Here is a 20,660-nt window from a genome sequence, read left to right as displayed (position 1 = left end):
AGAGGCTGCCTGGAGCCTAGAGCCTGAAGCCTGAAGCCCAGTGCAGCCCCAGCGGACAGAGGGCTGTGATGGGAGGTGGTTCTTACCTCTAGCACTTTCACTCACGAGCAGGGCCATCTTGGGCAGACCTTGTCTGCTCTCCAGGCCAAGTTCCTCCTTTGTCAAACAGGGAATGCTGAGCCAGTGGACCATCAGGCCCCTTCCAGCCCCAACTCTGGTTTCTGAGGACGCCTTATTCTGAGACATGCCCGACACTGTCCCTTGGCCAGGAACTCATGGATTCTAAATGGCCTTTAGTCATCTCTATTGGCAACTCAGCCATTTGGGGAAGGGAGAGGCAGTTCTCTCCACCCAGGATGGTGGTCAGGATACCTTGTTCATTTATTTGCTCTCCCTGTGGCTGGGCTTCCCTCTCCCTCCGCCCCCCAGGAGACAGGAGGCCTGGCAGGGGTGTCACGGGGATGCGGTCATCACTCTGGGTGAGGCCCGGAGGCCACCGGGTAGCTCAGCCTCTCACTTTCCAAGTGACCTCACCAGCCTGAGCTTCCTTCTTTAGAAGGCGGCAAGATAACTAGCCCCACCCACCTTGTGGGGCTGCCGTGAGCAGATAATTTACGGGGAGGTGCTTTGTAAACATTTAAGATAATGTCAGGATTAATTAACCACTTCCAGGAGGAAGCCCTTTGGCGCCTGTTTTATGGAGGAGCCCCAGCTTCTGGCCTCCTCACCATTAGTGGGGCACAGTCTCCTTCAGAGAGCAGGCCGCCTGGACCAGCCCAGGGCCGCTTCCTGAGAGTGTCACACAGACTGGCAGTGGGCGTGTGGGGAATACCACATTAGGGCCACACTTCCTGCCACGGCACCTCGTCAGGGGCCGCCTGGGCCACCTGTCCGTCCTTCCCCCAGGGCTGACTCCCCTTCAGGGTCTGCCTAGCTGCCAACTCCTCCTCGAATGCCAGCATTAGCCTGCCCTCCTCTCTGCTCCGGAGGTCCCCCAAGCCCTCCATTAATTAGGAAGCCCCCCAATTAACTATGCTCTGGCTCTTCCCAGGAGTCTCCCCCCCCCCCCCCAGAGTCTTCGGAGCTTAAGGCCGGGCCGGGTGGGGCCCAGCTCAGACCGTGTGTCACAGCTCTACCCCTCCCGACTGTCTGGGACAGGGCCCGGCGGAGCCCTTGCAGAGCGAAAGTGTCGGCAGGGCTGAGTCACCACCCTGCCGCCTCCCAGCACAACCGGCCGTCATCTCTTCCTCTCCTGTCATCCCATCCCCTCCTCCCAGGTTAGCTGCATCACGGCGCATCCGCTCCCAGCTGGAAGCACTAGGGCCAAGCCGGCGAGAGGTGCGTGCAAGGTGCAGGTGTAAGCAAGGGGTGCGGGCACACGTCCCGGAAACCCCGCTCCACTGCAACGCGGGCGCTACCGATTCTGGCCTCGGGTCCTCACCGCGGGCCTCTGAAGTGACCTCTGGACAGGTGCCCACAAACGCTCCCATAAAGGCTGTCTGCAGTTGGGCTGGGCACTCCGTGCCGCCCACTGGCCCTGCCAGCCGCCCCCGCCGGCCGCCCCACCCATGCTCCTCCGCTGTTGGGCCTTCCGCCTGTCTCTGATTAGGCAGGAGGCCCCCCGACCAACCGTGGATTTGTCCGCATTTGCAACTTCAGAAGTTCCTCAGTCTCAGCTCCCAGCCAAACGCAAGCCCAGTGCCTCTGCTCCCCCAGCCCTGCCTCCATCTCGCCCTCAGCCAAACGCAAGCCCAGTGCCTCTGCTCCCCCAGCCCTGCCTCCATCTCGCCCTCAGCCAAACGCAAGCCCAGTGCCTCTGCTCCCCCAGCCCTGCCTCCATCTCGCCCTCAGCTGCTCTCTGCTGATTCCTTACGGCACATTTAAAAAAAAGAAGTTTTCACATGTGAAAAAGCATCTCAGGTGGACCACCTCTCCAACCACCCCCTCTTTTCTTCCTTCTCCACCGAATCTCTTGGAAGGGCCCTCCCTGCTCTTTCCCATCCCCCCTCCCTCCTCAACCAGCTGCAGGGAGGCTTCTATCACCGCGGTTCCACCCAGGCAAACTTTGGTCACCACAGGGCACCATCCGGTCTTCGGCACTGGGCAATATGGGGCTGACTTGCCCAGGTCACCGTCTGGGGCACCTGACAGCACTCCTTCACCCTACTACTCAACTCCTCTTTTTATCCCAGTCTCTCTAGGACATCCCCCTCTCCTACTATGTGGATCCCAGTGACCAACTCCCAGCCTTTCTCCAGCTAACTACCCGCCAGAGGAACAGACCCCCACGTCCAAATGTTTCCGGTACGCGTCTCCAGCTGTGTCACGCCAAGCCTCAGTTCTGGAATATCCCTCCCGCACCTCTCAGCTCCTCCCATACCTGCTCCCCCTCCAGACCCCACGCCACCCAGGCCAGAAACCCAGAAGCCCCTTTTAAACTCTACTCTTGTCCTCCCACTGAACTGATGACCAAATCCTGCCCACTCTTCCCGCTCCGTGTTTGTTTTCCTAGCCCTATTCCAATGCAGCCTTCTCGCTATTTCCCTATCTCTCATTTCCCATTCTCAGATCCCTCCCACCGCCCAGATGCCCGAATCCTTTCCCTAAAATGCAAATCTGATTCTATCTGTCCTCTTCAATGAGTCCCTATTGTCCTCACTGAGAAGTCCATACTCCTAGCTTGGCCCACGCTTGGTGCCCACGTGCCCATCCTGATGGTGCCATGCCATGCCAGTGGCTGGTATTTTGTGGATGAATTCTACCCACAAGGCCCTTTGTAAGTCAGGCTTGGGCTTACCTTGTTGGCCTCCCCAGCCTTCTTTCTCCTCCTGCTCACCCTCCCCCGGACACACCAAGTCTCTCTCATCTGTCTACCCAACCCTGTTCTGTTTCTGGAAAACACTCTATCCTGATCTCAGAGTCCTCATTCTGTCATTAACTAAGTGATCATAGTTGAGACATCACTTAACCCAGGACCTCTTGACTTTGGCCACACGTAAGGATCAGTCGGGGGTGTGTTAAACATTCAATGCCCAAACAGCATCCCAGATCAAACACATCAGAATTGGGAGTGTCCAGGGGACCCCAAGGTGCAATCAAGTGCAGAACTCAACCTCCCTCTAAGACCGTGCAGAATTACCATCTGTATGATTCCCAAATGCAGCCAGCTCCGAGGCACACACCTTGGCAAGAGCTGTTCAGAACACTTAGCTAAAGCAGGGCTTGGGGCTGTTCCAAGCATGGGCGCCATTTCAGACAAGTCTGGAAAAGTCCTGTCACCTCCACTGCAGCTGAGCATGACTCAGCAGGCCAGGCCTTCCTGGTGACCTGCTCTCGGGCATCAGGCGTGGCCCCCCACAGCCACCCTCCGCCTATCTGGAGGAGGACCAGCTCTGACTCCCGACACTGCCCAGTTCCCCAGGACGGGCCATTGGTCCTGGGGAGCCAGCTGCACTCACTTTCTAGCCTCACCCTCTGGACAATAGAATGTGGTCCTGACAGGACTGTCCACTCTCATTTCGTCCTCCCCAGGAAGGTACAGATTTTTCAACTGACAAGGCAGTTGGTCAGGAAGACAGCCTGAGATTGTGGAAACAGTCTGGCTTCTGAATCCACCATTCACTAGCTATGTGACCTTGAGAGGTGTTGGTTATTTCATCTGCCTAGGGCCTCAGTCTTTGGGTCTATAAAATGGAACTCACCACCCAACCTCATAAACATATGCGAAAAGGCTGTTAGAGAGAAGGGACTCCTTATGATTTCCTTTCCTGCCCCTTGACCCCTTTCCTGCCCCTTGACCTCTCTCCTCCCTAAAGCAGGTAGCTGAGCTGGAGGTGGTCACAGGGGTCCCTCCCAGTCCTGATATTCAAGGGAACAAGTGAGGACAGATCTGGGATGTGCCGCGGGGAAAAGGAAGTAAGGCAGACCCCTACCCCCTATGGTACCCTACAGCGAGATGCCATTTTTACTTGGACTGGCACAGGACCTCCAGGGGAAGGAGGCTGTTTCCAAGTGGAACAGGAGCCATTACAAGGGAGGGAACTGCTTGTGGATCGGTGTGAGCCCAGGCTTGGGGACTAGCCGGTTGGGAGAGCTTCAAGGCAGACTGGGGCTGCTGGGCAGGTTTCCTTTCTCTGCCCACTCTCCCCACCTGTAGGACGGGAGCAGCGATTGTCGCCTGCCTGCCTTGGAGAACGCGGTGAGCAGCAGGGAGAAAAGCACCACCAGGCCTACTGGAGCCCCAGAGTGTCACATAAATGCAGTATCCTTGTGTCAAGCATTGCTCTGACGATTACAGAGGTCTGTGTTGGAGTAGGAGGTTGGTCAAGATGACTTATGAAGCCCCCGTGATTTTGCAGCCCCAGGATTCCAAGGCCAAAGCCAAGAGTTTTTGATCTGTTCAGGGCCAGAAAATGGGCTGGTGGGAGCAGATGGTGAGTTGATGTAAATGACTAGCACCCAAGAGGCAGGGTGAGCCTGTGGGGTGTGCAATGCCCAGCAGAGCAAGCTGTGCTGATAAGCCAAGGGAGGCACAGCACTCACCTTCTGGGGGGCATTGATGACGCCGGTGTTGTAGCCAAACTGCAGGGAGCCAAGCACTGCCCCTCCCACGGCCAGCATGAGACGGCCCGTCAGCTTCTGCAGAGAAAAAAAAACCCATACTGTTACAGGCATGTCTGGGCCCAGGTTACTACAGGGCAGGGCATGGGCTGGCAGGTTCCCGTGTTCAGATATCTGGCCTGGCTCCTGGCACCACACCAGTCCTTCTCCCAGGAAACTCGGCCACTTCCTGACCTCAGATGCCCGAACCAGCCCCGCTGACTTCTAGACTCGGGGCTGGCCAGACTCATTCCTGGGGGAAGGGGGGAATTAGGGTCTTCTCTCTCTCCGCAGCCAGGTCTTGGCCCTCTGGAGTCTCATTCCTCTGGCGGAGCCGTGCCCGGGGTCCAGGTGGCTCCAGACTCTGTCTGGGAGGCCCAGGAATCAACTTCCCTATGCAAGGGGGGCCAAATTATGTGGGAGGAACAGTATAGGGAGGGGGAAGCACCCTGGATTTGGACCGGAAAGTGCTGGCTTCTGATTCCAGCCGACCTGAATCCCAGCAGGCTACCACCCTTCCCCAATCCTGCTGGACCCCCATTTGCATGCGTGCAAGGCAGGAACAGTCATGCCCGGCAGCATGAGCGATGCAGTCCTTCCCTCTCCTCCCTCCATTCCCGGGGCAGAAAACAGAATCCTGAGAGGCAGAGACAAGTCCCAGATTACTCAGGGGTCTGCAAAGAGCCAGGTTCCTGACTCCCCATCCCATGCCTCTCATGGCAACCATCTGCAGACCATGAGCTTCCCAGGGTTATGTGGACACAGATGACGTAACAGCCAGGAATGTGCTCTGGAAAAGTACATGACACTAGGTGAGTAGGAGTGTTGGGCCAAGGTGTTTCAATGGGCAAAGGGTTAGGGGAGAAAAAATCTGGCGGAGTTTCTGTCCCCTGGCAGCGTGGAGGCTGCAGGCAGGGAAGAGGCCAGCAGGCAGGAGAGTAAGGTGCCTTGCTGGAGAAAGGGAGAGGACTTTTCTTTTCTGCCTTTCAACAAGAAGAAGCCAAGAAATGTGACATGAGGCCGGCCCTTAACTGGTTGAGAGAGCAGGAAATTGGAGGAGGGGGTGCCAAAAGCAATGACCGGTGCTCACCGCTCACTGTGTGCGCCACACCAGGCTGGGAGCTAGCGGGGAAGGTCAGGAAGCACTAAGCCACAGCCTTTGGCCTCAGTTTCCCCAGAGAACCCGAAGCAGCCCTGACTTCAAGATCCTCACAGATGGCACTGGGCTTATGGCTAATCGGACACGTTCCTAGCGTGGTCTTTTCATTCTCTAGAAGCTGTCAGGCCAACGACGGCAAAAGCCAAGGTTCTCACAAGGCTGAGGAGGAGGAAGAGGCTTCCGCTAGCCTGCGTGCTCACGTGGAGTCCATTCTTCGCCAGATGAGTGCTGGGACCGCCCCTCCCGCCGGGCCACCTCGCCCCTTCCTGGCCCAACTCTGGACATTCATCCTAGACTGGGGCTCTCCTCATAGTGGGCCGCACTCCTTCCAAAGTCTCCCTTCTCTTAACTCCCCAGGGAGCCTCCAGACCCAGGGCTGTTGGCCCCGTGTGGGTGGGGAGCACTGGACAGACGTCCTCTGTGGGCCCGAGCCAAGCTAACTCGTTGGGTGGCCGCTGGGACGCAGGCAGAGGCTGTCACAAGGCACTGAGCATGGATGAAGGAGGGCTGAAGAGTGGCAGTTTTAGGCCCCGGCGAGAGGGCTCGCTGCCTGATGAGTCGCTGTGTTAATTCAGGGTTTTCCACTGCGCGGTCCAGAGTACGGTATTATGGTGTGCCAGATACGTATTTCTCTAGTTCACAGTAGAATAAATATAAATATGATTTAACAAAATGTGGGTAGCTATATCACAGAATACAGGAAAAAAAGAAAGCTCTTTACATATTGATTTGGGACACTTCCCAAGATGTATTAAGGGAAAAGCTAGCTTCACAGCAGGGTGATGCCTGCCACCTTTGGTGTTAAAAAAAAAAAAAAAGGACAAAGGCTGAGGATGGGGGGTGAGGAAGAACATTCCACCCGCCGACTTGAAGTAACGCACAAGCACGGTAGGGCCGTACGCTGGGGGGTGCGTGGCAGAGGCGGGAGAAGAGAGGCTTCACTTCACACCCTTCTCCATGTTTTTGAATTTTGGACCATGTGGGTGTATCACCCACTCAAAAGAACTTACTTGTAAGTCCCTTGGTTTCACATGACTTAGAACAAAGCATTTAGATTAAAATGGCAGTGAAGAGCAATACAGATGATCCGTGCACCGGGAAACCAACAGCATGGCAGCCGGGGCTCTGCAAGAGGCAAGTCCTGTGATTACAGACCCCGTTTTCAGTCTGGCTCTGAGGTTCCAGAGGTGTCCGCGCCTCTGCAGTTACTCTTGGGGCCCTGTGGAGCAGCCGGGACTACGGGGAGCCAAGGACAGACCCCTGGGCTGGAACTGCCACGGGCAGGTCAAGGTCAAATTCTGCTTTAGAAAACCCGCCCACCCACTCCCTGGTTATAGCCACAGCCACCCAGGCAGGCTGCCGCACTAGGGCTCACACGTGCTCAGTGACCCACGCTCCAGGCCCTGGATGAATGACACAGGCCCCCGCCTGGCATCACGGAACAGGCTCCTAGGCGAGTGGGGAGGCCTGTGTGGTCAGAGTTCCCACAGGGGGGTGGGAGAAGGCCTTGTGGGAGTGCTGGAGGGAGAGACTTCTAATTTTGCCTGGGGGCAATCAAAGATAGGTTCCTCAGGAGGTGACATTGGAGTTGGGCTGTGAAGGACATGCAGGGAGTCTGCCAAGTGGGGAGGCAGTGGCAAGACTGCATTCCAGGTAGACAGAACAGTACGTGCAGGGGGAAGAAGAGGGGCCTGCTTCCGCCGGATTAAACAGGGAGTGCTCAGTGCAGCTGGATGCTAGAGGCGGGGCGGGGGGGGGGGCGGGGGGGAGTCCCCTCCTTTGGAGGCACGGCACCCCCCCCATACCCAGCTGGAGCTGGGCTGTACTGAGAATCAGGAGACCCAGGCTGAAAGACAGAGAACTACTTCCCTTCACTTGGCAGCTGGGACACGTGGAGGCCTCTGGCTTCAGTTTCCTCACACAGGAAATGGGGATCAGAGTTCCTTCCCTAAACACTCGCTGTCACGTTGGTATCTGTGGCCATCATGGAGCCTGCAGGGTTCACCTGACAAACATTTGCTGCACCCAGGAAGGATGGGAAGTCACTCTCCATTGGGCCACCATGGCACCCTCTGCCCCCACCTGCTCTGAAGTGCCACGATGAAATCCATTCACTCCACATGTTTATTTAGGCGTCGAGCTGATGGGACTACTTGGTGACAACCCGAGAAGGGTACCGAACCCACAGCTGTGGCTCTCTCGTGAAGCCGTCTTTAAGAGTGGAGGAGCAACGTGGAATCTGGTATCTGTGACTCCCGGGAGCCCACCCTGGTCGCCCGCCTGTGACCAACCTGGGGCTGAGGCTCCCTTCGAGAACACCCCACCCTCTTGCAGGGTTTTGTGCTGGCTGTGTCCTCTGCAGTCTGCAGCTCTGGCTTCTAGCAGTTGAGAATACCCATCGCTGTTCACCCACCAGTCTGGGAACTCCCTCCAAGAATGGGGCCTGAGTCTTACCCAGCTCTGCGGCCAGAGTGCCCAGGGTAGGGCGCAGTACCGAACAAGTGTGAAACAAACCACTTCTGAATTTAGCTTTCAGGCAAAACAAGTTCTATGGGTATCCATTTGGCCAGAACAGTGCTCATCCTAACAGGTTTTACCTCGGCCACTGATCGAACCCCTGATGGGTACTAGAACACCAGCTCTGAGAGGCAGAAACAGGCTAACAGTAACTCCCAACTCCCAGGACTTGAGAAGAAAGATCTCTGAAATGAGGCAGACCCGAGTTCAAATCTAGGCTCTCCTAGGAGTGCCATAGGCCTCTCAGTTCAGCAAGTGCCCAGGCTCAGGGGCCAGCACAGAGGAGGACCTCACAGCCCCACCCCCACCCCATCAGCCCTATCCCAATGCGAGGGTCCTCCCTCTCCCGGGAAGCCGCTGATGAGGTGTCAGCCTCGGGACCTCTCCTCCCACACACTGGGATGCCAGATGGCACACTGGCTGTGTCGCATAACTTGCTAAGCACTGTGGCCCTTTGACCCATGCCCATGTGCCCTTCCACAGCACCATGCTCCAGCCTTGGGCTTGGCCTGCAGCAGGCCCTTGGTCAATATTGGCAGAGGGAGGGCACGTGGCTACTGCCATTTGGAGGCAGGGCATTCCCTGCAGGAGGAGGGTCCCGGTGTTGGCACGATCCAGACACTGCTCCCATCCCATCCTCCTCCTGCAGCTTCTCGCATGGTTTCCTGATGGGCGCGGAAGCGCAGGACCTGGGCTTTCTAACGGCTTGGTCCCCAAGTTCTAGGGAGGACGGGGGGGATGAGGCAGGGAGTATGGAATCCACAAGCGCTCCCTTTTGATTTATTTTCTGTATGGTTTTTTCCCCCAAAAAATCTCATTTGAACAAAATTCTGGGCATTAGAAAAGAAAGCAGCCCAAGAAATGGCAGAATTGCTGTAACAGTCTCGTGTGACAGATGGGGAGCCTCAGGTCAGAGGGCGGACTCCCAGGATCGTCCGCAAACAAAAGCCAGGGCTGCGACTCCCGTTCTCTGGATTCCTTGACTGGCAGTTTACCCTCTGACCCCTTCCATCCTGCCAAGTCTTTTCAAAAAGAAGAGTGATGGGTCACCCCTCAAAGCCTAACCTTCAGGTGACCTCAGGCATTTACTCCTTTGGAGGCCTTCCCCTCGAGCTTTCCAGGGATGTCAGGACTTCTGCATGGCTGAGCCTCCCGTGCACCCCACAGTGGCCCCGGGGGCAGAAGGCACTCATCAATCTTGCAGGCAGAGAGGAGAGGAGGGAGCCGCTGCATTTATCAGTCCCCGCAGCACCCACCAAGCCACGGGCTGCTTCTGCATCCTGATTCCACCACTATGAACACACGCCGGGGGAGAGACTGCTCCCACTTGGCAGATGAGAAAACGGGACGTTGGGAAAGAAAAAGTGGATAAGAGAAGGTCCTCTGCTTCTGTGATGCTTCTGGTAGGAGGCCTCTGAGGCCAAATCCCACGCCCTTCCTGCTCATGCCCTCCCCCTTGCCTCCAGGCACTGGCCCCCCGAAGGAAGCAGGGTTCCTACCTGGTGCTTTCTATGTAGGTCAAATTCTGTTCTAGCAACTTTTGGGGCCTTGCCCAGTCTGAGCCAGGATAGCCCAGGCCGGAGCTCAGAAACCTCCGGCCACTTGGGTGGGTCTTGCTCTAAGCCAGGGCTGGCGAACTAGGGCCTGTTGGCCACATCCAGCCTGCCAGCTACAAGCAGAGTTTCCATTTTTAAGTGGCTGGAAAAGAAAAAAAAAAAAAAAAAAGACTAATATTTTGTGATACATAAAAATGACACCAAACTCAAATGTCGGTGACCACGAATAACAGATTATTGGAACACAGTCACATTCACTGATTTATATACTGTTTATAGCTGCTTTTACACTACAATGACACACAGGGACCACAGAGCAGAGAGTCTGTCAGCTTCTGCTTGAAGCCCTAGGTCCTCGGAACTGCTCTCTGTTGGGGCACCTGGGAGGCTCAATCCATTAAGCTTCTGCCTTCGGCTCAGGTCACGATCTCGGGGTCCTGGGATCCAGCCCCGCATCAGGCTCCCTGTTCCTGGGGCGGGGGGGTGGGGCAGGTGGCGATGGGAGCCTGCTTCTCCCTCTCCCTCTGCCTGCTGCTCCCCCTGCTTATGCTCTCTCTCAAACAAATAAAATCTTAAAAAAAAAAAAAAAAAGAACTGCTCTGTGCAAACCTAGCCCATGAACTGCACAGGAGTTTCAAAGCCTTCCAGGTAAAAGCAGACCCTCTCTAAATAACCAAAAAGGTGCCTGTCCTAAAACGGAACACTAGAGCAAACAAGTGGCTCCCAGGGCTGTGTGCGGGTCCCACACATCTGGAAAAGCGGACACCCCAACAGGTACCCATTCAAGGGGTGAGATGGGCACCAATTCGACCCTGATGTAACTCACCAGGTCAGGCCATGGGAATACGCAGAGGTCCCTGTCGGTAGACAAGTTTAAGTCCCAGCTCCCCGCACTTGTGTGACCTGGAGAAAGCCCACTCCCTCCAGACCTCTTTTTCTCCACAAGAGAGGGTTCCTAATAATACGTTACTAAAGAAAGATAATACCTGAATGCTTGTCCCCAGTGCTATTCTAGTCAGTGGGCATTCGGCAAGAAACCAAACCAAACCCCTGCCTTCTTGAAACGTAATACTTTAGTTGGGGGTCGGAGGGCAGAAAGTAAAACCTAAAATACATCAGGTGGCACGTGGTATGAAGAAAGAAAGTGATGGGGGTGCTGTATCTTAATCACAGTGGGCCGCGCCTGTAATGGAATATCGTGCAGCTGTTGGAAAGAATGCAACACATCTGTATGTCCTTGGTATGAAGTGAGTGCCAGGGCGGACTGTTCAGGGAAAAAGCAAGAACAACGTGTCAGACGTCTGTTTGGTGTAAGGAAGGGGGAGAAAATGAACTTGTATAAATGGCACTTGCCTGTATGTGCAGAGCAAATACATCTGTACATACCGACCTCTCGGGGATGGGGGTGAACAGGAGGGGTTGTGCAGGGCACACAGAACCATGTAGAAAGTGTGATCCATTTATAGGCACGCACATACACACATGCCCAAAAAGAGGTCTGTGAGGAGAAACACCGAACCATCACAACCGGGAGAAGACGCTTATTCTTTTACTTTGCATGCCTCTCGATAGTTGACTCCATCATTTCCATAATTTTTTTTCAAGATTTTATTTATTTATTTGCCAGAGAGAGCGAGCCAGAAAGCACAGCGGGGGGGGGGGGGGGGCACGGCAGAGGGAGAGGGAGAAGCAGGCTCCCTGTGCAGAGACCCCAGGACCCCGGGATCATGACCTGAGCCCGAGGCAGACACTTAAACCAACTGAGCCATCCAGGCGCCCCTCATTTCTGCAATTTTCAAAGCATCTACGACCTGACCCCGAGAGGTAGATATTATCCCCACCGCAGGGGAGGAAACAGGCTTCAACAGAAGGTGTGGCTTCCCTGAGGTCAAATGGTGGAGCTGTTTCTGCTGGCTCCCCTTCCTGCCCACTCCCAAATACCAGTGGGAGGCCGGCTCTGGGATAGGCGATCTGGGGACACATCCTGTCCAGCAGAGGCCTCAGTGGCCAAAGGTTCCATAAGCTGGGTCTGGCAAGAGGTCTCTCCCCTTCCAGGGTGCCGAGGCCCTGGAGAGGCCAAAGCCAGCAAGATGTTGGTGCCGAGGTCTTAGAGTGGGTGAACTCTGCCCCCATCCTGTCCCAAGTTCAAGGCCTGGGAGCCCTGCTCAGTTCTTATAAAACCCCACCGCTTACGCATTAGCTTAGGCCTTCCTGGCTTGGTGGCTAGATGGCAGAGCCTCGGGCTCCCCTCCACCCCTCCCACGGAGGGAGGTAACAATCAGAGGTTTGTTTTGGTGGCCAGGCCTGGGCCTGCCAGCCTGGTCACAGCCTCTCTGAGCCCACGAGGCCAACCAGGAGCCTTCTCAGCCTCCACCATCCAGGGGACGCCAGTTATCGAACTGAGTGGCTTTGTCACCTGTGTGCCCAGGAGTGAGGCGGGGGAAGGGTGAGGCTGCAGGTCCCAAGCCAATGCTGCACACTTCCCCCTTTGTTCTAGGCCTCTCCAGCTCTGCCAGCTCCAGGGGAGGGGGAACTGGATGCCGGTACCCTCAGAGCCAGAGAGGAGCTCTAGGCCCTGACACCCCGTGACCAGGAGGGACTGGGTATAGCTGAGCTCCCTGAAGTCACAAGCTGATTACGGGGGATTTGGGACTGACCCAGCGCTGGGCCAAGTAGGGTTGGGTCCCCGAAAGGCTCAGCAGGGGACAAGGATCATAATGGAGATGTTTACACTGTCCGTGCATGTAAAGTGGCCATACGAAGGGCCTTCCCACCTAAAGAGCCACCACCTTGAGGTGGGGAACTTGGCCAGTCTCAGCATACCTGCCATGGGTAGCAGGCTTCCAGCTCCACGGCTCTGAGGAAAGTCACTTGCCCAAGGTCATAGTTTCCTGAGGACATGTTTTGTTTCCATTCTCAGAAGGACTTCAGTTGTCAAGTTATGTCTAATCCCACATTTCGACTCCGACTGCACCCAGAAGCAGCCTGAAGTCCTGTAGTGTGGGAATTCCTGCTCATCTGGGCTGAGTGGAAGGGGGCACACTGGACAGGGGGTGGAAAAATCATCTTTTTTTTTTTTTTTAATACTCAGGAACATCTCCAATTCTTTGTGACAGCCTTATCTTGGACAAGCGTCTTTCCTTCGTGGGCCCCACTTTCCCCATCTATCAAACAGAGGGCTGGGCCATGCGATGGAAAGTCCCTTCCTGCTCTAACTTTCCTTGATCTTCTTATGTCATCCCAGAGAGGCTGGCAGCATGTTTTGCAGTAGGAGGCTCAGTGTGTGACCTTGGGAAAGTCATTTCTCATCGGACAGTAATGTCACTGTGGCTCGTATCTCCCTCACAGGGAGGCAGGGCAGCCACATTAGCGGACCCAGGTCCGAGCCCGGCCCTCCCACCCAGCCGCGAGCTCCGCCAACTGGCTTCCCAACAAACCCCTGCTGCAGAAGAACTGGCCGGTGGGATCTTTCACGACTGACTCCACTGACCGGCACTCATGGCTTGGGCATCCCCGGGCTCCCCAAAAGCTCCCACTGTCAGAATGCCAAACTTCTGGATAGAGGCCACAACCCAGGTACAGTCACCTGGGACTCAGGTAAGTGCAATGGACTGCGGGAGTCCAGAGAAGCAAGGAGCATTTATGGAGCACCTATGGGGACGGATCCATTTCTTTCTGAATTCTTACACTCTAATCATGAAAATGACATCCCTCTGCAGAAGAGGCAACTGAACTAAACTGGAATTCGAAACCACATCCTCGAGACTTTAAAAGTCTATGCTCTTCCTACCACTGAGGGCTGAGGAGCCTTGCAGATCTCTGATTTCTCCTTTATCTGGAAGACAGAGAAGGAAGAGACCCCGCAGAGGCCCCGCAGAGGCCCCGCAGAGGCCCCGCAGAGGCCCTGGGCGCCACAAGGGACTGGCCAGGAATTCTTCCCAAAGGGCTGGGTGAGAGGTCCTAGGGCAGGGCTCACCTCACCTGTTGCCCCGGAGGGGGCATGAGCAAACCTTTAGCTGGGAGGGGAGGCATTCAACCTGTCCCCCACTTCCTACTTAAACTCAGCACAGTGTGCAGAGGACACGACAGATCACAGGGAAGTCGGTTGAGTCTATTCTCAGTGCGTAAGAGATGAAGGGGAACACAGCAGAAAGAACGTCAGGGGCACCCGGCTGGCTCAGTCGGTAGAGCGTACAACTCTTGATCCGGGGTTGTGAGTTGGAGCCCCGTGTTCCTGTGAGGTTACGTTAAAAAAACATTTTTTTTTTAATCTTTAAAAAAAATTGAGAGAGAGAGAACAAACTTTAGAGTCAGACACACCTGGCTGAAAGATCTCAGGCAAGGGACATAATCTCGCCAGGCCTCGGTCTAACGTCCTTCACAAAAGGGCTGTGCTTGCTGATCAAATCCGCAGTCTCCAAAGGGAAAGGCTTTATTCCAGAATGTATACCAATGACCCAGAGAGGGTTTAGCAAAAAAAGTTTTTAACCATAACTGTTATCTGTGTCTCTTTTTAAAATTTCTATCGTATGTAGGCATATAATTTAATAGCATAACAGTGTATACACATGAATTTGTAAATACAGATAAAACCACTGAGAAGGAGGGGCTCCAAAGTTATTTACTGATGGGCAGACAGTCCTAAGTTTGGAAGGTGCTGCATGAAAACACCCACCGGCTACAGCATTTAGAACCAGCTCGTACAAGGGCAGCCTTTGAGTTTAGGCAAACTCTCCCGTTGGCCCCCAATTCAAGAAAGGGTGTGGTGAAAGGATACTGACAGCCCTTTTTGACTGGCCTGGGTTCAAATCCAACCCCACCACTGACTAGCTGTGTGGCTTCAGGAAAGTTACCTCTCTTCTCTGAGCTCCAGGCCTGTGAACCAGTAGGGCTACATGGAGGGTCAGTAACAGTGGCATTTTAGCCAAGAGCCTGGTAAACTGTAAGCGGTTGTCTCCTACATTTTTCTGTCTGCTCAGAATATTCACTTAGCCACTCAACAAAGAAACACCCAGGTCCTGCCAAACAGGACCGTTCTTACTCTTGAAGAAGTTAAAAAAAAAAAAAAAAAAAGTCATTCTTTTTTACAGACAGGGAAACTGAGGCCCAGAGAGATGAAGTCGCCTGTCAGAGCCCTGAGATAAAACAGCAAGGGTCTCTAGCCCTTACCACTAGCTAGAATCACTTGTTTTATTTTTGTTTTGTTACGTCCATATGCCAGGATAATGATTCACCGATGACTGTCGGGTGTGCGGCTCAGGGTCTCACCTCAAGCCCAAGGGTCAGGGTGGGGTGAAACAAGTTATCTGGATTCAACAGGTATGAGGGAAACTTTTCTCCCGCTGAGAGGACCGCCTGGCGTGAGTCAGGCGCCACTCTGGCCAGGCCAGACCCCGCTCGGTCCCACTGGTCACCTCCGTGGCCCAAAGGAAGGGCAGTGCACAGTTCAGTCCTACCCCACATTCCAGGTTTTAAAAGGAGGGTGGGGGGGACCCCTGCGCCTCCCCTGCCAAGGAGCTGGGAAAATTCGAGAGGGAGCGCTTCAAAGAAAAAAACTCACTTTAAAATATTCTTCACAAGGGGAAAGGGAGGGTAAGAGAGAAACAATGCCCTGCACACAGGAGGGGATCGATAAATATTTGTTGAAAAGGAACCGTTCTGGGAGTCACAAAGATCCCCTGCAGGACAAGCCTCTCTACGGATGAAGACAGAGATCCTATCTAGGTAGTTGTTTGTCCCCAGGGGAAGAGACCACATCTAGAGTGCGAAGTGTCCCCCGGACCCCCAGACCCGGACCCCTGGCGTGCCCTCCTCCCGATCTGCTCTTGCTTGGGGCACCTTCCCGGTACCCCCCCCCCGGGGACTCGCGGCGGCGGCCCCCCGGGAGCTCTTTCGGCCCAGCCCCGCCCGAGCAGGGAAACGTGCCACCTCGGAGCACCTCTCCTCGGTACTTGGCAAAGCTCTGGGGCCTGCACTACTCGGAAAGGAGGGCCTCAGAGGCCGGCTTTCCGTCTCCGCCCGGGAGCCGGGCATCCTGGAGTTGGCGCTCCGGCGGGAGAAAAGTACCCTCCGCTTCGGAACCTCGGAGGGCTGGCGCGGAGACGGCGCGAGGCCGCGTCTAACGCCAAACAGGAGGCCGCGCGCCGGAGCGCGGCCCCCGGGAGAACCGAGCAGCGGCTCGGAGCCGGCCGAGTGGGGGCGGGTCCTGCCGCCTCCGCGCGCCGGGGCCGGGGCCGGGCCGGGGGCTCGGCCCGCTCAGCCAATGGGCGCCGCGCTCGAGCCCCCTCCCCCGCCCCGGGAGGAGTCGGCGCGGGGCCTCCGCCGGGGAGATCGTGAGCGACGTGCCGCGCCCGGGCCCTGGGTGCCCGGGCCCCACCGGGCCGCGTGGACGGCGCGGCGCCCCCGGAAGGAAGCCGGATGCTCAGTGCGGGCGCCAACTACGCACGCGGCGCCCTTGCGCCCGCCACATCCCGAGCCCATCCGCACCCGCGCCCCCCGCTGCGGCAGAGCGCGGCGCTCCAGGCCGGCGCCGGCGGGAGGCTCAGAGAGGCGCGGCGCCCGCCCCGGGCGCACAGCGCGGCGGGGCGGCGGGGGAGGCTCGCGCCGGCGGAGGGTCGGAGGGCTCCGCGCCTTTGTTCCGGGCGGGGAGGGCCGGCAGGCGCGCGGCTCACCTTGCTGCTGGGCTCCATGGCCGCGCTGCGCCGGAGGCTCTGGCAGCGCCGGGTGCGCGGGCGGTGACGGGCGGACGGGCGGCGCTCTCCGGCTCAGGCTCCTGCTCCGGTTCGGGGACTCCGACTGCGACTCTGCTTTCGGTCGTCCGGCCTCCTGCTGCCTGGCGAGCTCGCTCCCAAGACCCGCGGCCCACGACCTCCGCGCTAGCCCGGGCTACCTCTAGCTTCTCGCCTTGAGCGCGCGGACCGTAGAGTTTATAGGACCCCGGCCATTGGCTGGCGCTGCCGGTGTGTGGGGGGTGTGTGGGCAGAGCCTGGGGGCGGGGCCTGGGGCACGTCCGGGGCGGGGCTCCGCGCGGAGGGGGCCGGGGGAGGGGTCCGGGGGGGGGGCCTGGAAGGCGCCCTGCCCGCTCCTCGCTCTCGCTGTGGGTCTCTCCCGCTGCCCGTGCCCCGAATCCGGGGAAGCGGGCTCGCTGTGTGACGCGAAGCCAGTGTGCACACCTCTCTGAGCCTCAGCGACCTCTAGCAAAATGGTGGAGGTGTACAGCAAATCGGGAGCGGCGTGGGATAGCGCTTAAGAGAGAGGACTCTGGAGTCCTCCCTCCGCCACTGGGTAACTTTGGTACACTGAGGGTGATAACAGTACCACCTCACCTCACGGGTTTGTTATGAAGATGAAGTGCGTTAATATTTATAAAGTGTTTGGAACGGCGTCTGTTTCGTGGTAAGCGGTATTGAAGTATTGGTGAGACGAACTACAGGAGGTCTCGCTCCCATATTTTCTCCTAAGCCCTTTCCACCCCCGACATTCCTGTTCGCAAGCCAAGCCTTGCCTTAGCGCAGTCTGGGCCGGCTGCCTGGAAATCCATACCCACCTCTTCCCTGGGCTTTCCTGTCACCTCCTTTTTGAAGTCTCTTCTACTCCTGACACTACTTGTGAATCTATGGCGACAGGTAAGTGTGGAAAACAGGAACGGTAAGAATACAGGAGTCCTTGGGTTTCAGCCAGCTCTATTGTATACCAGTCCTAGCACGATCCCAGGCAACGTGCTGGCCTTTGAGCCTCAGTCTTACTACCAGTGAAACGGAATGAATACCACCTCCAGGCTCATGTGCTGTCACGAGAGATACAATTTCCAGATAAGTCCTTGAAGTACTCAGCACTTGTGAACACACACCAAGTCCTTTCACCTTATTTGCTCTTCTAAACCCGCGTCTTACTTGAGACACCGCGAAGGGAGGGACCCCCAAGTCCAAAGTCCTGAGGTTAGGCCGAACATCCGTTTCCCTGTGGAGAGGGACAGGGAGGGGTTACTTTCAGTTGGAAAGGAGGAGGCCGAGCTGACCACATGACTCCTGGACTCCTCTGTCCAGACTGTGTCCAGTGTTGCCAAGGGGGCACCCTGGCTGGGCATGGAGCAGGCCCCTTCCCTGCACATGTCTGCCCATGGCTTCTGTTTCTGTGGTCTCCCAGCTGCTCAGCCTGCAAAGCTTGGGGCTTCCTCCTGTCCCCCAGGTACCAGAGGCCACTAAGCCCTGCTGCTTTCACTCTCTGTACCACCTCATCCCTCCTCCCTCTCCCCCTGCTGTTTGCAGGGCCTCCACTCCTCTGGTCTGGTCTCTCCTCCTCTAGTCACGACCATCACTCTCAGGCTCATATGTCTGATGCTGCCCGAGACGGAGCAGGCCCTTGGTTAGTTTACAAGCTCTTGGCCTCACCTCTCCCACCAGCAGTTTCTTCATCTCTACGTTTGCTCTGGTTTCCTCTGCCTGACTCCCTCCACCTCCGTGTGCCATAGTGCTTCTGATGGCACAGAGGACCTCTGCAGTGGGACTTCTGGGAAGTGCCCCAGAGTCCCCCAAGAGAGAATCTTTATCTTTACCCTTTGGTGTTTCTCCGTGTGCTGCTGGTCCTGTCTGTCTTCCCCCAGATGGGGCACCTCGAGGATGGCGTCCGTGGTGTAGACACATGGGCGAAGGAGGGAAGGCAGGCAGTGATGAATGATCAGATGAGTAGCTAGCCTGCCTACGTCCTGCTAACACTTGCAATCTTTCCTTAAGTAACTTTTTGATTTTGCCACTTCCCGGCTCAAAGTCTCCATAGCTCCCTGTTGCCAAGCACGCCCAGTCTGTTGTGTATGCCTCTTCCCAGCTGTGGGTTTGTCTCCCTCAGCCCATGGGTCACACTCACCACCAGACTCCCTTTCCTTCTTTAGGCCAGCCCTGTGTGGGTCACTTCCCCAGGGTCAGAGGCATGTGAATCTGTTGCTAGCCTTACGGAGCCCCCAAACTGGAAAGGATGCAAGAGGGGCAATGGACTGCAGTAATACCAAGTGGAGTGTACAGGGATAAGAACGTGTGTGTATGGGAGGAGAACTTGTACCATAGAGGAAGGAGAGGGAGTAGAGAGAGCTCCAGGGAAGGGAAGGGGCATGCTGAGCAGGGTTTAGAAGGCTGAATGTGAGTTCACCAGGTAGCTCAGAGGGAAGGCCATTCTTGGCAGAGGGAAGAACATGTGTAAAGACAGCAGACAGGCAGAGAGTAATTGCTGAAAGGAAGGAAGAATCTCTAGACAACATTCAGAGACTGAGGGTGGACCCCCGGATTCAGACTCCTGAGTCCCAGCTCTGCTATTTACTTACCAAACGTCACTGAGCAAATCCCGTCTCTCTGAGCCTCAAGACTCACATTCGTAAAATGGGTATAACAGTTCCCTCCTGGATCGGCCTGAGGAAAAATGGATGTGTATAAAAGTTTATCCAAATAAACAGTCCTAATTCATGATGTCAAATCAAATGCCCCTCCTCTGGTCACGGCAGCACTGGAAGACAAAGCAGAATGACCAGAAAAACAGCTTTACTTTTTGCCCCACCGCACCATACCTGCCCAAACAGACCCCCATTATCTGCTTGAAATTCCATTTCTAGGTGTTGTCCCTCTGTAAAAGTTTTACGACCCCCTAGAGGCTACAGTTTTGAGGTAAATTCATGAGAAGCTATTAACACTGGATCAGAGGTTAGATTCTCAGGTGGGCTAGTTTATTTTGGGGGTGGCTGAGTCCTGGGAAACAGAATTTAACTCCAACCAGAGAGGGAACACCAGGGAAAGCCTAAAAGGCATCTGAGCCTGGAAGGTTGGGAGACGGGGGAGGAGAGACGAGGAGCTAATGCGGGGAGCAGGGCAGGAAGGTGCAGCCTGAGCCGCAGAGCCCCCGAAAAGCAGCCCCAGTGGATGGAGTTGAGAGACAGAGGAGATGAAGTTACGGGGAATTTGAGCAAAAGCAGCTGAAGAGATGGGGCCATAAAGGCCCTCAATTGCCAGGTTATAGGAGTTAAGACTTTATTCCGTGGGTAGCGGGGAGCCATGGAGGGTTTCTGAGCAGGGGAAGGGCGGGGAGAAATCTCCCCTCAAGCCTCCCTTACCCTGCGGCTTTAAAGAAGGCTGGGAGGAGGCTGCGGAGCCCTAGTGCTGGGCTTGGAGGGACCGAGGGCCCCCTTCACTCCCCCTCAACCCCAAGCTGTGCTCACACTGGCAGCTTTGTTCCCTGGAGGCTGCCTTTAGCTCTGGAAGGAACTCGGACTTTTTCTGGGTCTGATTCCAAGCAGTTCCAGCCCCAGCCAGTCGGAGTAAGGGCTCTCGGGGGATTGGAGGGGCGGTGCCAGGTGGCCCGGCGGCGGCGGGGTGCGTGCCTCGGAGCACGCACGTGGGCTCGGGCGGAGCTCTGCTGGGCGGTCCTAGCTGCTCCCCGAGTCCGGAGTGAGTAAGGCACCCGGGAAAAGGGTTTTTTTTTTTTTTCTTCTTCTTCTTCTTTTTTTCTTTTTTGCCTTTAAAGGCAAGCGTCCCGGAGAAGAAGCTTTGCTGAGTCAGCCAACGCCGCTGATGCAAGGGGGGCTGACCTGGGTTGGGACGGGGGAGCCCTTAATCCTCAGGATGTTTTGCAACTCAAATCCTCCCAGGCTGCAGGTAAACGCGGTGCTGGACTCCAGGAAGGCCTGATGGGCCAAGCAGGACGGTTTTGTGTGTTTGATATTTTCATTCTGATTAGCACACCTGTTCAAACCACCTGCTCTTGAAGGACTGTTCAGCTTCCCTTCTTTATCCTTGCTGTGCCCTTCCCCAGGCCTCTGCTAGCGTTCTCATCAGGGCTGCCACCTGCTC

General features: G+C 56.2%; 1 protein-coding gene and 1 long non-coding RNA gene across 2 annotated transcripts in view; both read right to left on the bottom strand.

Moving 5' to 3' along the window:
* The window catches only part of SLC2A1 (solute carrier family 2 member 1), a 28,458-nt gene extending 11,658 nt beyond the window's left edge, over positions 1-16,800 (bottom strand). The window contains exons 1-2 of the mRNA XM_026498327.4: positions 16,503-16,800; positions 4,543-4,638 (exon numbers count right to left, since the gene is read on the bottom strand). Coding sequence (XP_026354112.1) covers positions 4,543-4,638; positions 16,503-16,520 — 114 coding nt within the window. The 5' untranslated portion in view covers positions 16,521-16,800. The remainder of the gene's footprint in view (positions 1-4,542; positions 4,639-16,502) is intronic.
* A 136-nt stretch (positions 16,801-16,936) lies between these two features.
* Positions 16,937-20,120, bottom strand: LOC130543403 (uncharacterized). Its single transcript, XR_008958717.1, has 3 exons — positions 19,925-20,120; positions 19,145-19,229; positions 16,937-17,790 (listed from the first exon to the last, which is right to left on the bottom strand). It is a non-coding gene; the product is annotated as an uncharacterized LOC130543403 (long non-coding RNA).
* Positions 20,121-20,660: the final 540 nt, after the last annotated feature.

The sequence above is a fragment of the Ursus arctos genome, unplaced genomic scaffold (genome assembly GCF_023065955.2).
Source record: "Ursus arctos isolate Adak ecotype North America unplaced genomic scaffold, UrsArc2.0 scaffold_12, whole genome shotgun sequence".
NCBI lineage: Eukaryota > Metazoa > Chordata > Mammalia > Carnivora > Ursidae > Ursus > Ursus arctos.
Note: the sequence above shows the minus strand (reverse complement) of the source record. Positions and strands in the feature narration are given on the sequence as shown.